The sequence below is a fragment of the Stomoxys calcitrans genome, chromosome 2, assembly GCF_963082655.1.
Source record: "Stomoxys calcitrans chromosome 2, idStoCalc2.1, whole genome shotgun sequence".
Lineage (NCBI taxonomy): Eukaryota > Metazoa > Arthropoda > Insecta > Diptera > Muscidae > Stomoxys > Stomoxys calcitrans.
The window spans coordinates 94,717,644-94,737,097 of record NC_081553.1 but is presented as its reverse complement, the minus strand read 5'-3'; the positions used below and the strand labels follow the sequence as shown (position 1 = coordinate 94,737,097).

The following is a 19,454-nucleotide window of genomic DNA, read 5'->3' as shown; positions in this document are numbered from 1 at the left end:
AATAGACCTTTTTTATAGCCGAGTCCGAACGGCGTCCCGCAGTGCGACCATGCATGACATTGTACCTCGCAATTGTCACCAACATTAAGAGGGGATAAACACCGCTTTGTCCAATGTTCTCGCTGAACGCGTTCTAAGGTCGACACCAAGGCGGATCAAAAGAGGTGGTCTCACGCGAACAGCTGTTAACATCCGGCCAAGTTTGGCGGTATGAAAGTGTCAGATTTTTGTTCACATTCTCGTTGTTGTTATCTTCTTTCTCGCATATTCTCTGCTCATGTATGCACACGTATGCACTCAAGTTTATTGTGCCCTTCGGATCATTTTTTTGAAAAATCTTTTTATACCCAAGATATCTGCAAATTTATTAATACCCAGCTTTTGGGTATAAATGGATAAATACCCGGGTATTTACCCAATTTACCGTGTAAATACCTTTTGGGTATTTACCCATCGCCCATCTCTACACATCGGTCCAACTAAAACCCCGTTTGCACAGCTAATTAAATCCGGATTTAAGGCTCTCGTCAGCTGATTTTATAAAGGGAAAACAGTTGATCGAGCCATTAAATCCGGATTTAAAGAGCAATGTAAAGGGGGCTCAAGGCAATCAAATGAAAAGAAACCCAGAGAATTGGATCGAAAAATGGAGTAAGAAGGGAGTTGTAAAAATGGGTTGAGGGTGTAAAATTTACCACGTCGTAGCCTGTTAATGCTATCTTATTCCATTTTCGGGTTTTTTGATCGGTTAGGATCGGTTTTGTTTATGCTGTCTAAGCAATGCGTTTTGGGCTGTTATCGCAGAGACCATCCAAATCATCATCACGCCCAGAAGCCTTAAGGTAAATCTACATGATGGTAGATCACCTCACGCAGTTAAACGTCACCTGTTTAACTGCGTGAGGTTCAGCGCAACAAGAGAGAACCGCTAGATCAAGCGGCATATCAAGCAGGTCTAGACAACATTCATGCAGACACGGTAGCAGATGCGGTAAATGGCTACTGGGTGAATGTTGTCCTTGGAAAACGACCGCCTCCCATTGCACCTACAGAAATTGACCTCCCCCCGGCAAAACAGAGTAGTTCTGGCTAAATTACGTTCCGGGAGATGCAGCCGCCTAACTCCTACAGAGCAAGGATTGTGGCCGACGTGCAAGATGTATCTCCCGATTGTAACCAGGGACCGCACGAAACGCGTCACCTGTTTAACAGCTCAGCCAGACCCACTCGACTCAGACCCAGATCCCTGTGGATGCATCGCATCTTAGCCGCAGGGTTCCTGGGACTTGACACTCAACAGAAACAAGCAGGCGAAAGATATAACACAACAAACTGCTACAACAACAACAACATCAGTAGTACATTCCCCTATTATTAATATTTAAATAAAGTTGTTAATTTATCATTGATATTTGTTTTGCGTTTCAAAAAAGTAATCGCGAAAAACATGGGTTTTCAGCGGTGAAAAACAAACATAGTACCAGCCTTAAAAAACACTCAATATCCACACACTCCAATCTATCGCCAACCAACTTTAAATACGGCAACACTTGTACTCATATCTTCAACACAAAATGCAACGCTGTTTAATGATCATTTAGCACATCAACATTGGCTCTCTCGCTCTCTTTAGTACACAAATACCTAATGACAACCACAGCTGTTTTAGTTTTTCCTGTTTTTTCTCAACAAATAATCAAAACACTGCTGCCGAGTATAGAAATTTTTAAAATTGTTTTTGTAGCTGCTTTAATTTCAGTGTGAAAATAATTTGTCTCATAAATACAAATTTTAAACCATAAAAAATGGAATTAGATCCAGATATTATTAAAGAGTTTGAACAATTAGAAGTGTCCAGCGAAAAACCCAAAGAAGAAGAGTTGGAAAATTTCGATGAAACTGCTTTGCTTAAGTACACCAACAACTCTGTCAGTGGAGCAGCCTCCGCACAAAATGGCAAATTAAATGTAAATCATCCTACTTATGCCACCATACCGAAGTTCTTTCATGCTCCACCAGCACCCACAGACACTTTAAGGCAGAACCTACGCAAAGAGGCGCATTCATTGTTTTTGCAAAAACGTTCACAAGAGCTGCTGGACAACGAAGAGCTTAACACATTGTGGTCTATACTGGAGAAACATTGTACCCAAGTCACGCCACTGGGACAACAACTAATTGGCTATGATGACTATCTGAAGGTAATGCAGGCGGTGAGCAGCAAGTGTCGCAAATACTTGACAGCTCGTTTATTTGCCAAGCTGCAGTGTCACTCTGGTTATCCGGGAAAAGTGGAAATCGTATCGATTTTTAATTACACCATGCGCAAGGTGTGGCTGACTCAGGGTCGCATTGGTCTATCGTTCTATGATGAAGTGGGTCAAGGATATTTAAGGGAAATAGATATGGAGAATTATATCATTGACATCATACCCACATTGGCCCAAATTAGTGGTTGTGTGCAGCCCTCCTTTCAAAGTTTCTATGTCTGCACGGTGGTTAAGAAATTCTTTTTCTTTTTGGATCCCTTGCACACCGGACGCATAAGAATACGAGATATATTGGCCTCGGGCCTTCTAACAGAACTTTTGGAATTGCGCGATGAGGAGTCATCTAAGGAATCTCAGGAACATAATTGGTTCTCTATGCCCTCGGTGCTGACGGTGTATGGCAACTATTTGAATCTCGACAAGGATCACAACGGCATGTTGAGCAAACAAGAATTGGCTGACTACGGTTCGGGCACATTGACTTCGGTGTTTTTGGATCGTGTTTTCGATGAGTGTCGCACGTTCGATGGTGAAATGGATTATAAGACATTTCTGGATTTTGTATTGGCTCTGGATAATCGTCATGAACCACAGTCTTTGCATTATCTATTCCGCATTTTGGATGTTCAGCATAAGGGCTATTTGACGGCACAAACGCTGCACTACTTCTTCAAAGGCATCCAAGAGCAAATACGTGCGGTGAATGCAGAGGCGGTAAATTTTGAAGATTTAAAAGATGAAATATTCGATATGGTGAAATCCAAGGATCCGTATAAGATAACGCTGCAGGATCTAATAAATTGGTGAGTGAATCATTTTTTTACTATTTTTTATTGAATAGATTTGTGTATGGAAACGTAGACATTTTGGAGTTTGTCATATGATCCCAGATATTAAATTTTAAGGCAGCCTAGGCATATCTGGTTGTATATGGTGTTCAAAGTTATTATGATAAGCTTAGCTTAGAGCTACTGGAGGGATGCTTCTTATTTCTACGGAGTAACAGCAACTTCAGTCGCGGATAATAAGCGACATCTAGTTGAGAGTCCAAGCGAGAAGCTGCGCGGTAACAGCTCTTGCTTAAATACTCGATAAAACAAGGCATGGTATTGGCGACTTTACACATCCAATGACCCATCCAACGCGGTCGGTCCCAAGTACTGGAAGGAACTACAATAGGTGATGTAGTTTGATGAAAATAGCTACCTCCACATGCATTTACATATATGGCTACTGCAACAACAAGACGGTTTAATAGCACATTAAGGATGTAGAACACTTTTGTTATTTTTTTTACCAATTTCGCTGACTTGGGTTTAGTTCTCAATGTGTGCTACTTCAATTTTCCGACTTGTTTTTGTGACTGATTCCGATTTTGTTATAACCTAATTTTGTTAACTTTCAAGATTGAATGGGAAGCACAAAAATTTTAAAGTACCCGTTTGGCCTATCGTGATGCCCCAGTTAGAATGATGAGGATAGGTAGAGGTTAAACAGTGTCGGAGATATCACCCTGCCTTGGGGAACTCCCTGTTTCATTCTACGGTGTCTCGAATTTCTATCCCTAAATTCCTCAAATGACTGGTGAACGAACTGATAATTCGCGACCCAGCGTTTCAGGCTTGGCTAGAAGGACGTATCGGCGATGTCCTCTAATAGTTTGGCATGGCTGACCGTGTCGAATTCCTTCGATAGGTCCAGTGTCACGAGGACCGTTTCATCACTTGGCCTGGGCTGATTGAAACCACGTCAAATGTATGCGGTGATGGCATGCAAAGCAGTTGTCGTGCTATGCAGTCTTCGAAATCCATCCCGATGCTTGGCGCATGGGAGGAGTAGTACCTCAAGAGTCTTTGCTACTAATGAGGGGAGGGAGATCGTTCTGTACAACTCCCCCAAACTCGGGTCCGATCCAGGCTTCAGTAGCGGGATCACTCTGCCCATCTTCCAGACATTGGGTACAATAAGAATGTTCAAGGACAGTTTGAGAACAGTTGTAAGGTATTCAACTCCATGTAGATCCAGATTCTTCAGCATCAGTGTAGAGATTTCGTCGAGGCCCAACGCTTTGGATGATTTGGCGTCACGAATGATATTCGTAAATTCATATTCGGCCCTCCTAGCCCTCTCACTCTCGGTATGCACAATAAATTGACGTTTGAACAACCTGGCGCATCTCTTCGGATCAATCACAGTCACGTGGCCGAAAGTGACTAAGATCCTGCCATCCCGTTTACCGGGGTTCGAGAGTGACATTACACCACAGCTTGCCTAAACCGATACCCAAGTTACATTGCTCCAAGTGTTCCAGCCAAATCATCCGAACAAGCTACTGCAATTTGTGGCAAAGTCGATGGAATAAAATCCAGATCCCACAGAATGCTGCTCTACTGTATCCATAGTTCTTATGTGAACCAAGTCCATCAGAAGGAAAAGACAGATCAATAAGTTGGGAACCAAATTGATCACATTGTGATAGCTGGAAGGCAATCATCCAGTGTGTTAGATGTACGATCGATCCTTGGAGCGAATAGAGATTCGTACTTTTACCTTGTTGCAGCAAAGGCTATTTGAACGTAGCGAGAAAACTACGATCAGGCACTACACGCTGTAGCTCGGCACGGGATAGCACCACACAGGCCTGACGTGTGGGGTGTTCATTGTTTTCACGAGAAGCTTAGCTGCGAGCTACCGTTAGCGTCCACAGGTTGCGGATAGTGGAATTCACTATACGGAGTAGCTGCAACGGCAGTCGCGGACAATCAGCGGTATCAAGCAGAGAGTCTCAGTAAGAGACAGGGCGTCACCGGCTCTTGCACAAATACTGAGTGCTTATGATGCTCGGTATGACAAGGCTCGTTATTGGCGCTTTTAATTAACCAATGGCCACCCTGTTCCCACGGGCTCACCTACAGGAGCTTAACGAGGATCGCCACCTTTACATGAAAATGTGGCTACAGCAACAACAACTGTATGGAAGCTAGACATTGAAAAACTGGAAACATATGTCAACGGCATACTCCACTCGACGAACCCAACTGTCTGATGAAAGCAATACTTGTCCCGATGATAAAATGGCGCAGTGGCAATACATTGTCCGGTAGGTACCGGAACCTCCTCCCCAAGAAACCCATGGTACGACAAGAGTGTCGAAATGCTACTGAAGCCAAGAATACGGCATACGGACCAACCCTGTAATCAGCAGTAAAGCGCCAGATGTAGTAGGGGTATCGGGAGAAAAGGAGAGAGAGGGGAAAAAAGGAAATGGAAACACGCAGGTGTGGGCAAATAGAGATGTACAAGAGCCAGAATGAAGTCCGGAAATTTTACCAAAGAATAAAACTTCAAACCGATGGCATTGGTGCAGGCACATACTCTTGCAGATACAAAGAAGGATATTTAGTAACTGATACAGATGGTGGGCTTGGGATATAGAAATAACCTTTACCCAGCTGATAGTGTCCGATGATGGCGGTGAAGAGAATATCGCAGAACTAGTCCCTGATAATGGTATAAAATGTTTTCCTCCTAGCCAGAATGAGGTCTAAGTAGTAGTGGCCCGACTGAAAAACAACAAGGAAGCAGGAACCAACTTAAGCCAATGAGACAATTCTGAAAATTTTTTCTAATGATCTCGCCAGGAATCGAACCCAGGCGTTCATCGTCATAGGCGGACATGCTAACCTCTGCGCTACAGTGGCCTCCTTTTATAGGCTCATGACACTTTATCAGGAGATCGGTATATATGACAGCTATATCCAAATATGGTCCGATCTGTACCGCATTTGACAGGATTGGATAGGGGTCTATCAGAACACACTGAGCCAAATTTCATCGAATTCGGGTAATAAGCGAATCTTTTATGGCTTCAATACCCTATATCGGTCGGTCGGTCTAAGGGCAGCTATATCCAAATATAGTCCGATCTGAACCGCAGTTCACAGAAATGAATAGGGGTCCAAAACTCACTGTACCAAATTTCATCGAAATCGGATGAAAAATTACCAATTTATTGCCTCAAGACTTTAAGTCTGGAGATCGGTCAATATAGCGGCTATATAAAACTAAAATCCGACTTTATGAGATCAGAAGCTCAGGTTTACATACAAAGAATACGAAATCATCAAAAATTGTTTGGAAACTTTTATTTTACACAAGATATTTGAATAATTATAAATACCAAAAAAAGGTATTTATTGGGTGAATACCCAAGCGTTGGGTATTTACCCGGTAGAAACCCATCTCTATTGATGGCAAGTATCATCGTCGTATGAACCACGAACTGTATGTGCTGTATGACGATAGTTAGCATAGTTAAACGCATCAAAATATAAAAGTTGCGATGGCTAGGTCTTGTCCTCAGAATGAATGAAGAAGCTCCAGCGAAGAAGTCTTTTGAAGGCGATCACGATATTAATCCAAACCACACCGGCAAAGAGCCCGATGGAAAGATCAAGTGTTGGGAGACACCTCGAAGCTTGGTGTCAGAGTTTATAGAAAGAGCTTGAAGTTCGAGGCGCTTGGAACGCTATTCTACGTTCGGCTAATGGGACAAATGTTCTGTCATAGCCATTTAAAGTAAAGTCTTTAGAGAATTAATCTTAGATAGTTTCAACGGCATTCACAAAACTGAATGCAGCTTTAAAGTAGGTTTATTTGACAATTCTATAAAGGAAATCTGTCAAATTAACCCACTTTAAGGCTTCCTTAAGTTTTGTGAATGCGGTTATTTATCTTTAGAGCCATTTTATTATTTTATGCACCGCTCTATTAAGTTGTAGCAACCATCCAAAAAATTTCCCTTTTTATTAAGTCTTCTTGTTAAACAAAAGCAATTTTCTTGCAATAGACCAGTGTAGGAATGTTGCCGAAAAGTTTAGGCAAATAATAAAAGTTTATACAAACTTCATACTGAATACACTGGAAAAGAACTCGAGAAAAATATTTCAACTTAAATTTAATTTCATTTAAATTTTAATATGCAAATTTTTGCCAAGAACAAAAAAAGTAGAAAAAAAACAACAAACGAAAATTCACTTCTGCATATCATGGCAAAATTTATGCTAACCTGCCCTATCGTTATTCTTTATGGCATTTAATGGCGTTTAAATTAATTTGCTTACGTATTTAAAATTATTTTATTATTTTACATTTACTTACACATGAGCACACACACACTCACACGCACACACTCATACATGGAAACATTCCTTCACACATGGTTTATGTAGTATATGACGATACAATTTTAATATTTATTATGCATTTAACATTAACATATTGACCTCATTTACTAAACACACATGCATATATAGACCTACCTATCTGTGTGAAAGTGTATGTGTATTCATATACGATGAATGAATGCTCCCAGCATATACACATGTATAAGTTTTAAAGTGCATGAGGATGATGATGTACACATTGCGTTGAGGGGTTTTCTTCTACATCTTCTCTTCCCAGTTGATAAAAATTGGTATTCTGTTTAACTTTTATTACATTCCATTTCATATTCCTTGCTTGCATGCCAGCCAGTCCTGCCGCTGCTGGCGGTCTTGCTAGTCTGCTGCCTGCTTGCCAACGTGCTTTATTGGCACTCTGGAGTATGAGTACTATATACGTATCTCGGTGGTTATATATGTATGTACATTTATGCATTTCCATTATTAACATTACATTTGCTACATGTTGGCATATGGATGGACACATCCACACACGTATAGATTTCTGGTGCATTTATGCACATGTAAAATTTGTGGGGGTTTTCTACTGCAGTTACACATGTACCTATATAACAGCTGAACTAGCTTCAACATGTACATGTACACCTACTTTTACTTACTAACACACTATTAAAACCCCTATAAGTGAAATAAGAGCTGCATTTTTTTATTGAGGATAGTATGATTAACTTGAGAAAAAGTCTCCCTTATAGGTTGGGAACATTAAAACACCTGGTAAATGTCCATAATTTTCTCTTGGGTCTTTTCCAGCTTTAGCTGTTGTGTGAACTAGCCGAATCAGGCCCGCCCCGCAGCGCCTTCTTTAACTCTCTAATATCTTTTAAGGGTGGGGACACTTCGCCTTGAATGCGGATATCGAATTCGTGTCATTGTAGCCTATGGGGTTCCTGGTGTTTTTAAAAACTAGGATAAGGAGAAGTGCTTTTTAGGGGAGGGATGGCACCTCAGACATTTCGACTCAAATATGGATATCAAATTCGTGCTGCACTTCCGAATCCCTTTAATTAGAGCCCCATATTGCCATGGCCGGTAAATATGAACCGTTTGGAGGGTGTTTTGGAGCTGGAGCGGCCACCGGCTCTTTGTACTGAAAATATTGGGTTGCCCAAAAAGAAATTGCGGATTTTTTAAAAGAAAGTAAATGCATTTTTAATAAAACTTAGAATGAACTTTAATCAAATATACTTTTTTTGCACTTTTTTTCTAAAGCAAGCTAAAAGTAACAGCTGATAACTGACAGAAGAAAGAATGCAATTACAGAGTCACAAGCTGTGAAAAAATTTGTCAACGCCGACTATATGAAAAATCCGCAATTACTTTTTGGACAACCCAATAGATATCAAATTCGTTATATATTCCCAACGGAAATGAAGTTCAGTTTAACACTTGGCTCCAAAATTGGATATCAAATTCGTTTTCTACTCTCAAATACCTTTCATTTGAGTCCCATATTGTCATAATGGGTCAAATAACCCTTTGGAGGAGGCCACCGTAGCGCAGAGGTTAGTATGTCCGCCTACGACGCTGAACGCCTTTGAATTATCTTTAGGAGGAAAAGCGCCATCTAAACTTGAACGCAAATTGTTATGTCATATTCGTAATCTACTCCCAAATAACTTTCATTTGAGTCCCATATAGCCATGGTCGGCTAATATGCCCATTTGGGGGTATTTGGGGGTGGGCGACCTTCCATTATTTGGACCTAATGTTTTATGCCATATTTGTAATCTACTGCCTAATAATTTTCTTTTGAGTCCCATATTGACATGAACTTCGAATATGTCTGTTTAGAGGAGTTTGGGGTTGGGGGGGGCCCACTGTGTACTTGGACCCAAATTTTAATACCATATTCGTTTTCTGGTCTCTAATACCTTTCATTTGATACCCTTATTGTGCCCATCGGACCACTTTCGGATATGGGTGGCATTTTTGGGGTAAGGGGGAGGTCCGCCTGCACCCGACATCTGAAAATTATGTAGCCCATGTTTCCTTCCAGACAAACGTACACAATCTATGAAAATTTTAAGAAAATCGGATCAGCCAAGTATCATATAATCATAATGGCCTTTTTGAGGGGTGGTGTGACCCCCTATACTTCGATCTGATTTTGTATGCCAGATGCGAAATCTACTCCCGAATACCTTTCATGAATTTGTATGCCAGATTCGTGATATACTTCTGCATACTTTTCATTTGATATCCATATAGTCCTTATCGGTCCACTTTTGATTTTGGATGATGTTTTTTTTTTTGGAGGGGTGGGGGGGGGGGGTGATGTGTGTGTGTGTGTTTTCTGAGCCACATACCCTACACATGCTATCACTTGCCGCACCGATTTTGAATAAGTGAGCTGGTAGTCCTATGTGTTCCGTTATGATACCGAAAGCTATACTGACCTTCTTACTTTCGGTAATAGCCTCGTCGTCTCACAATCCGGATCTCCCAAAAAGGTTTTCGCCGTGCTATCGACCGTTTCGTTGTTCCACAGTGTTACATGCGCTTGTGGATCACGCCCTTAACTCGCACTGCTATTGACGGCAGTCCTCTGATCTTCTCTTCCAAATCGTCTGCTCTTTCATTCCCCCTTACTTCGCTATAACCCGCCAACCAAACGATGCGGATGGTGCCATCCTCAAAAATGCTTTAATCTTCTTCTTACACTCCAAGACTCTTCGTGAATTTACCGTCCGGGTTGTTATTGTCCTGATGACCGGTTTACTATCCGTAAAAATGTTCACACTAGACGTCCTCGCGTGAACACCACACCACCTCACGCATTCCGTGATCGCCCCGATATCCGCCTGCATGACCGTATAATGGTCAGGCTGTCGAAAACAGATCTCAGTTCCTGGGTTCTCAATGTAGACCCCCAGGCCCACTCTGTCCTCTAGCTTTAATCCATCTGTATAGCATGATCTCCCAGGTGACAGTACCACAGTTCCGCCAATTCAAGACGATATCTCTGTTCCTTCCATATCCGAAGCACACTATCTGCGTCCTTCTCCTTCTTTGTCTCTGCAGGAGGATGTGCCTCTACCAAAGCCATCGGTTTGAGGTTTAATTCTTTGGTCGAATTTCTGGACTTCAGTCTTTGTCCTGAATATCTAAATTCGCTCACACTCACGTCTTTCCATTTGCTTTTTCCTTCTGCGGAATAGACGTTTCTTCTCTCTCCTTTTCTCCCGACACATCTCCTTCATCTGGCTCGTGGCTACTGATTGCAGGGTCGCTCTATATATGTCGCATTCTTGGCTTCAGTAGCATTTCGACACTCTTGGTCGTACCATGGGTTCTTTGGGGGAAGATCCTTATTGCTTCCCTTTACTATAAAGTCCTTAAAGATAAGTCCACAATCAACCTCATTGTTCTTAAATTCCGCTGTCTTCGTGTGTCCCGACGTGTTCTGTGGAAAATATGCTCAATATTTTATTACCAGAGATCTGCAGCGGTGCATTACTTTTGCGGTGTACCGCAAAAATACTTGTCTTTGTGAATCAACGCAACTCAATTCAATTCTAGTCAATGCAACTGGGTTGTACAAAAAACAAATGATTTGGCGGTGGTGCTGATGTGTATGTGTACGTACCGCTAACTAGCAAGGCCTGAGCAAAAACTTCCACCGCAAATACTTGTGCTCATGAGTCTCTTCTATATGCGGTGGCATGATATATACCGCACTAATACCGCAATTTTATTTTTAACATAAAATAGTTCGAAAAAAGTCCCACAAAATCACGAAATTTAGTATTTATGAACAAAATTAAATGTTAGTAATATTAAAGTATATTTTAGTTAAAATAAATGGGCTATCTCATCATTACGTTACGATTCGAGTCAATGTGTGCGGTGTTTCCATTCTCGTCTTGTATTCACTCATAACACCGCCATAGATCAGGGTTTACTAAATATGGTTGCGGGAAGCGATTAGCTTACAAACAATGTTTTGAATTCTAAATAGTACTTGTCATTAAGGATATAATCTTGTTACTTTTTATGCCCTCCTCCATAGAATGGGGGTATACTAATTTCGTCATTTTGTTTGTAACACCTTGAAATGTGTCTGAGATCCCATAAAGTATATATATTCTTGATCGTCATGACATTTTAAGTCGATCTAGCCATGTCCGTACGTCCGTCCGTCCGTCGGTCTGTAGAAAGCACGCTAACTTTCGAAGGAGTAAAGCTAGGCGCTTGAAATTTTGCACAAATACTTCTTGTTAGTGTAGGTCGGTTGGGATTGTAAATGGGCCAAATCGGTTTATGTTTTAATATTGCTGCCATGTAAACCTATCTTGGGTCTTGACTTCTTGAGCCTCTAGAGGGCGCAACTCTCGTCCGATTTGACTGAAATTTTGCACGTGGTATTTTGGCATCACTTCCAAACCCTGTTCTATGAATGATTGAAATCGGTTCTTAACCTGGTATAGCTGCCATATAAATCGATCTTGGATCGAGACTTCTTGAGCCGCTGGAGGGCGCAATTCTCATCCGATTTGGCTGACATTTTGCATGAGGTTTTTTGTTATGACTTCCAACAACTGTTCTATGTATGATTCATGATTCGCTGCCATATAAACCGATCTTGTATCTTGACTTCTTGAGCCTCTGAGAGCGAAATTCTCATCCGATTTGTTAGACATGTTGTACAACGGCTTCTCCCATGACCTTCAATATACGTGTCCAATATGGTCTGAATCGATCTATATCTTTATACAGCTCCCATATACACCGATCTCCCAACTTTACTTCTTGAGTCCCTACAAGGCGGAATTCTTCAGCATTTAATTCATTTACGGTCCGAATTGGACTATAACTTGATATAGCTCCAATAGCATACCAGTTCTTATTAATTATTCTTTGTTTGCCTAAAAGAGATAAAGCATAAAGAACTCGACAAATGCGATCCATTGTGAAGAGTATATAAGACTAGCTGACCCGGGCCCGCTCCGCTGCGCCTTCTTTTACTTTATATGGAACAAAAGTTTCCTTGGAATATTTATTTTCGACAATTAAAGAGCTTTTAGTTAAATACCATGCTACGAATATAGTATATCGCTTGACTAATTGTTTAACAATATAAGTGCCTTTGTCCGGAACCCATATGATCTTTATTGGTCAACGAATCTAAGTTTGGATGTAAGGTGTACTCCATTCTTAAAATACTTTATTTCAGCCCCATACTCTCATGATATCTGATTTAGGGCTTTTTTCGGAGGTGAGACCACCCCACCCCAGGCACTTGGCCCTGAAAAAATATCAACATCGTGTTCTTCTTTCTTGTCCATTTATTTAAACCCAATATTGCGATTGGTTTAAGAGGAGTTTACACGATGAGGCGTCCCCCAAACACATGGCCCAAAATAGGTTATCAAATTCGTTTTCTAATCTTAAATACCACATATTGGCATAGTCGAGCCCTTTGCAACGTGTTTTGGGGAAGGGGTGATGCCCTAAATACATGGTCCTAAATTTGGATATCAAATTCGTATTCTACTCCCAAATACCTTTATTTGAGCCCCATTTTGCGATGGTCACTAAAAACTAAAAAACTGCTTGTGGGGTATTTTGGGAAAGAGGTTGACCTCCAGAAAATTGGTCCCGAAAGTGGGTATCAATTCTTGCTCTACCTCCCAATATCTTTCATTTAATCTCCACATTGACATGGTCGGTAAATATGGCCGATTTAGGGGTGTTTTGAGGATTGGGGTGGTCGCTCAAACACTAAGCCCGGATAATATATCACCAACGTGCTCTATTCTCATATATCTATATATCATTTATTTGAACCCCATATTGCCATTGGCCTCAAATATCAAATTCGTTTTCTAATCTCATTTAAACTCCTTATTGCAAAAGTCAAAATGTCCGGTTTGGGGTATTGGCCCTAAAAACTATAAACATTTAGTTCCACTCTCTTGAAGACACAAATTGTCTTGATGAGCAAATACGTCCTATTTTGGAGTTATTATGGTAGTGGGACGTCCCCTAGAAAGTTGGTCCCTAATGTTGATATCAGATACGTGGTCTACTCCCAAATACCTTTAATTTGAGCCCCATATTTCCATAGTCGGCAAACATGACCGGCTTGGGGGGTGTTTTGGGGGGTGATGGGCGGCCACTCAGTGAGTTGGCCTTGAAAATATATATCGGATTAGTGTTCCACTCTAAAAACCCTCTTGTTTGAGCCTCATATTGCAAAAGTCAGCAAATACTTACTATTTGGGTGGTGTTGTGGGGGTGGGGTGGCCCCATAGACACTTTTCCCGAATATTGATATCAGATTTGTGCTTTACTCCCAAAGACTTTTTATTTGAGCCCCATATGGCTATGGTCGTAAATTTGTCCCCTTTGGTGGATGTTTTTGGGGAGAGGCGGCCCTACAAACACTTGGTCTCATAGTTGGATATCAGATTCTAATTCTACACTCAAATACCTTTTATTTAAGCCCCATATTCCCATGGTCAGTAAATAAGTCCTGTTTGGGGGGTGTTTTGGGGAAGGGGTGGACTCCCATTCTACTCGCAAATACCTTTCATTTGAGTCCCATATTGCCATGGTCGGTAAATATGCCCGATTTAGGGGTGTTGTGGGGGTTGGGGCGATCCCCCTAACACTTGGTTCGACAATTGGTTATCAGATACGTTCTCTTATCCTAAATACCTTTAACTTGAGCCCCATATTGTCGTGAGTGGTCTAAATATATATTTGGTAGATTTTAGGGTGGGGCGGCCCCCCTAGGTATCCCATCCGAAATTTGGATACCAAATTTTTATTTTTAGTGTACTATAAGAGAGCACATAAAATTGCGTTTAAATCGCACCACCCATCACCGAGATCTGGCGTTTCTGAAAATTAGGGTAAGGGGGAGGGTCCGTCCCCCCTTCAGATATTAAAAAAATTAAGTACCCTATTTTCACCATGGGATCATTATGCACCATCAATGAAAATTTCATTTAAATTGGTTCAGTTCGTTTTGAGTCTATAAGGAACACACAAACAAACAGAAACAAACAAACCGACAAACAAACACAAATTGATTTTTATATATAAGATTGCAAATCAGAAAAACACCACCAGTTGCATATTTTTGGGTTTATAATGTAGGTTTCATGTTTCGTTCCGTCATTATCATCATCATCATCATCGGCAGTAGAGCAGCAGATTTAATTTAGCACTTATTAATTAAAATCATACATATTGAATATGCACATTCATTGCATTGTTGCTGCTGCTACCTACCGCTTCGAAGCTTCTGCTGGAATGCCTGCCATTGCTTTTAAATTTCACATAAGTTTTACATTTCACGTTTCCTTTTCAATTTTCCAATGTGTTTTTTTTTTTAATGTTTTTCCTTTTCTTTTTTCTCTTCCTCTTACGTAGCGGCCAAGCGGAAACTGTTGTCTCCATACTCATTGAATTTCATAAATTCTGGGCTTATGAAAACCGTGAAGAAGGTTCACACAATGTTTAATTATTACTGCTGTAGACTAACGTAGACTCATTGTTTAAGGCTAGGACTTGCTAACGTATATTTCATAGAATGCTGCCATAGCCTAGTATATGGTTTATTATAAATTTATTTAGTTTACTCTTTAAACTTAATTAACCAACTTAGAATAGGGGAATTTTTAAATAGAGAAATATCCATTTTTTTTAAATATTACAAAGATATTATTTTAAAAAAATCGTTTCTTAAGCCTAAGATCTTTATTAATAATTCTGCTAAAGCCAAGATTAAATAAAAGTTTCTTTTATAACTTTCACCTTATTATGAGAGCTTCCGGATTTTTTTTTTCAGTGGCCAATAAAGAATTTCTGATTCCAAATCGAAACAAAGTTAATGTCTGCAATCGCTTTGGTTGTTGTTATTTTATCTTACCTTCATCCATTCTTCGTCTACTAAACGTTAGCAAAAGTTAATAGGTTTTTTCAGAACTAGAAACTCTGGGGTGCTAGGTAGCTTGTAGGTCCAATTATTATGTGATATAAATCGTATAGTCCCTGGCTACAGGTGGTACTTGATTAGTCAGGACTACTGTAGTTTATCATCAAAAAAACATTTTTTCTCCAGAACGGAATTTACCCGTAGGTGATCGGGTTCCCCTACTATATTCTCGTGTATGTTACTAAGGCCGCGACTGATACGCTGCTTCCGCTAAACCTCTCGCTCTAGAGTAAGAAATTCATACCTAATATCTGAGTAAATGATCCATGGCACAGTGGGAGAAGATCGAATAAAAAACTAGTAAAAAATATGCCGTGTGAAAAGTGGCAGGGATATCTCTTTGAAATTTGGAATAAAAAAACGAATAGATATACCTTAGGTTAGGTTAGGTCGAAAAGAGGGTGCAGATATTAATTCGACTCATGCCACTATGGACATACACCTAAGCCAGTAATAGGCTAAAGTAACCTCTTAAAAGAAAATTTTAAATTAGGAATTCCGTGCTACTTATAAAATCCTTAATTGTTTTCAATACCACTCCCCTAAGTTGGTTCATGTCTCCACCTAAGTACCTGTATCAGTTGGACCCGAAAGCCGGGCAATGACAAAGGAAATACTCCAACGTCTCATCATCTTCCCCGCATGCCCTACACATGCTATCACTTGCCGCACCGATTTTACATAAATGAGCTCGTAGTTCTATGTGTCCCGTTATGATACCAATAGCTATACTGACCTCCTTGCTTCCTTTCAGTAATAGCCACGTCTTTTCACGATCTGGATCCCCCCATAGGATTTTCGCCGTCCTACCGACCGTTTCGCTGTTTCACAATGTTGCATGTGCATTTGTCGCCCACTTCCTTAACCCGGACTGCGTCGACCCGAAAGGCTTCGGGTTAACCAAGTTTATTGAAGGCAGTCCTTTGGCCTTCACCGCCAAATCGTCTGCCCTTTCATTTCCCCTTACTCCGTTATGGTCCGGCATCAAAACGATGCGGATTTTGCCATCCTCAGAGAAGGCGTTAATCTCCTTCTTACACTGCCTCGTAATAGCCTCGTCTTCTTACGATCTGGATCCCCCATAGAATTTTCGCCGTCCTACCGACCGTTTCGCTGTTTCACGATGTTGCATGTGCATTTGTCGCCCACTCCCTTAACCCGGACTGCGTCGACCCGAAAGGCTTCGGGTTAACCAAGTTTATTGACGGCAGTCCTTTGGCCTTCACAGCCAAATCGTCTGCCCTTTTATTTTCCCTTACTCCGTTATGGCCCGGCATCCAAACGATGCGGATTTTGCCATCCACGAACAGTCTTGCAGTGTAAGAAGGAGATTAACGCCCTTCTTACACTGCAAGACTGTTCGTGACCTTACCGTCCCGGTTGTTATTGTCCTTATGGCAATTTTACTGTCGGTAAAGATGTTTACAGTCGAAGTCCTCACATTTGCACCACACCACTTCACGCATTCCGTGATCGCCCGGATCTCCGCCTGCAGGACCGTATTATGGTCAGGCAGTCTAAAACAGATCTCAGTCCCTGGGCTCTCAATGTAAACCCCCAGGCCCACTCTGTCCTCTAGCTTTGATCCATACATGTAACATGATCTTCCAGATGGCAATACTAGGGTTCCGTCAATCCAAGACTGTGCCGATGGCAGCAGTGCCTCGCACTCGACTTCAAGGTTCATCTCAGGTATCCGATCGGAAACCTCTTCTCTTCCTTCCAGGTTTCCTATCGTCGCCTCGATTATACCTCGATGGTATGAGCTGCTCCTATCCTCAATCCATTCTTCCATCGCCTTAAGTCTCATAGCCGCAGTGGCTGTCTCACACTTAATTTGTATGTAAATGGGTCGGGTATCTAGAATAGTCTTTAGTGCCCTAGTGGGCGTGATCCTCATCGCCCCGCCTATACCAAAACAACATGTTCTCTGAACCTGTTGTATGGTCCTTATGTCGCACTTTTTCTCTATAGCAGTCCACCAAATTACTGAGGCGTAAGTAAGTATTGGTCTAATCACGCTCCTGTAGAGCCAGTGGACTATCCTCGGATTCAGCCCCATTTCGAGCTTATGGCCCGTCTACATAGTGCCCAACATCTGTGAGCCTTCTCAGTACGCTCCTGAGTGTGACACTTCCAATTCAATTTCCTGTCCACGATCACACCTAAGTATTTGACCTTGTCAGATATCGAAATCGTCTTATTGAGGAAACGTGGTGCGTTAAATTGGGCCACCTTCGTCGTCCTCGTGAACGGGCATATTTCAGTCTTCTCTGGATTAACATTGAGACCTCTGGGTCTAGCCCAGTCATATGACATATGCAAGACCCTTTCTGCCCTTCTGCATAGCTCGTTCGGATCCTTACCCCTTAGAAGTATTATAACATCGTTTGCGTAGCAGACGGGTAATAGGTCATTTATGATTTTGTGCCATGTGCCACTTTTTCCCTTATATTTATGCCATGGGACACACAATTTATCCACCTGTTCCTTAGCATATGGTTTATCCAGTCTATAAGGACCGAGTCCACCAGGTACTGTTCTAAGGATTGGATCAGTGTGTCGCTCCGCACATTGTTAAAAGCCCCCTCGATGTCAATGCATACTGACAGTGTGTACGTTTTGGCATCGAAGGATTCTTCTATTTTATGCACAAACTCGTGCAGATCAGTCTCCACCGACTTTCCCTTGACATAGGCGTGCTGTTTGTATTTGAGCAGATTGCTGGATTTCATACTCTTTATCATGGTGTCCACAATAGGTTCCATGGTTTTGAGTTGAAAGGACGTAAGGCTTATGAATCTGTAGGCCTTTGGTGTCGCATAATTTGTCTTGCCGGGCTTGGGTATAAACACCACCCTTGCCTCCTGCCAGGCTTTAGGAGTATATGAAAGTCCTAGGCACGCTGTGAAAATTTTGGCCAGACGAGGCGCCAGATAGTCTGTCTCTTTCTGTAGGAACGCTGGAAATATTCCATCAGGTCCGGGTGACTTAAATGGTTTGAAGCTCATCAAGGGTTCCTTCACCATAAATTCTCTTAATATAAATTTTCGATCAACGTCATTATTCCAAGATTCCGGTGTTTGCGTGAGTCTCGTCGTCAAAAGCCTCAACATGTCCTCCGTTGTCTCTGCTCTCACTCCCATGTTGTGTGCTAAAGTTTCAGTTTGGACATGAGTTTTTTAGAGAAACTTTTTTATCTTGGCAGCGTCATTAACGCTATCGACCTGTTCGCAGAAAAGCTACCGGGAGGCACGTTTTGCAGCTCTGGTAATCTTATTTTATTCCTTGAGCCGTGTGTAATACACATCCCAATAAACTTCCGCTTTTTTACGACGTGCTCTGTTGAAAAGTCTGCGGACCTCTTTCCCAATATTGCGAATCTCCCCGGTCATCCAGGGTTTTTTCTTGAGCTAATTTCATTTCCCGAAGAGGACAACTATCTTCGAAGGACCCCACCAGTGCAGTCGTAATCCTGTTGACATTTTCGTCAATGTCTTCTAGGCTTGGACAATCTAAATTATCTTGCCCTAGTCTTCTTCTGAGTAGCCTTCCGAATTTGGTCAAGTTGGTTTTCAACTTAATCCGGAAGCTTATCGGATTCGGCGCTGGCCGTGCTGTTCTAAAGCTAATGTAGCGGTGATCAGAGATAGAGTGTTCCATGGAGACCCTTCCTGAACCTCATCGATCAGATTTTCCGAACTTATCGTCACATCTAATACCTCCTCCCTAATCCTATTAACAAAGGTAGCGGTGTTACCAATATTAAGTGTTATTTGGTCGTTAGTATTCAAGAACTCTGCCAGGGCTTGGCCCCGCTTATTAGTGTTGCTACTACCCCACGAAATGTGGTGAGATTTCGCATCGCACCCTATTAGTACCTCGTTTTCTGTCTGTTTTGCTTTCCTCACCAGACGTTGCAGGAGGGTGCCGGTGTCAGAGAGTCGAAAGGCAGATAAAGTGATGTCAGGTATGCTCCACCGTCTCCCGGTCCCA

General features: G+C 41.6%; 2 protein-coding genes across 6 annotated transcripts in view; one reads left to right on the top strand and one right to left on the bottom strand.

Moving 5' to 3' along the window:
• Positions 1-19,454, bottom strand: part of LOC106086820 (uncharacterized) — a 739,645-nt gene that overhangs the window by 240,388 nt on the left and 479,803 nt on the right. The gene's annotated exons all lie outside the window — the stretch shown is intronic.
• Positions 1,685-15,281, top strand: LOC106094008 (serine/threonine-protein phosphatase 2A regulatory subunit B'' subunit gamma). Its single transcript, XM_013261186.2, has 2 exons — positions 1,685-3,073; positions 14,894-15,281. Exons 1-2 carry the CDS (start codon positions 1,806-1,808, stop codon positions 14,982-14,984), a joined length of 1,359 nt encoding a protein of 452 aa, XP_013116640.2. The 5' UTR covers positions 1,685-1,805; the 3' UTR covers positions 14,985-15,281.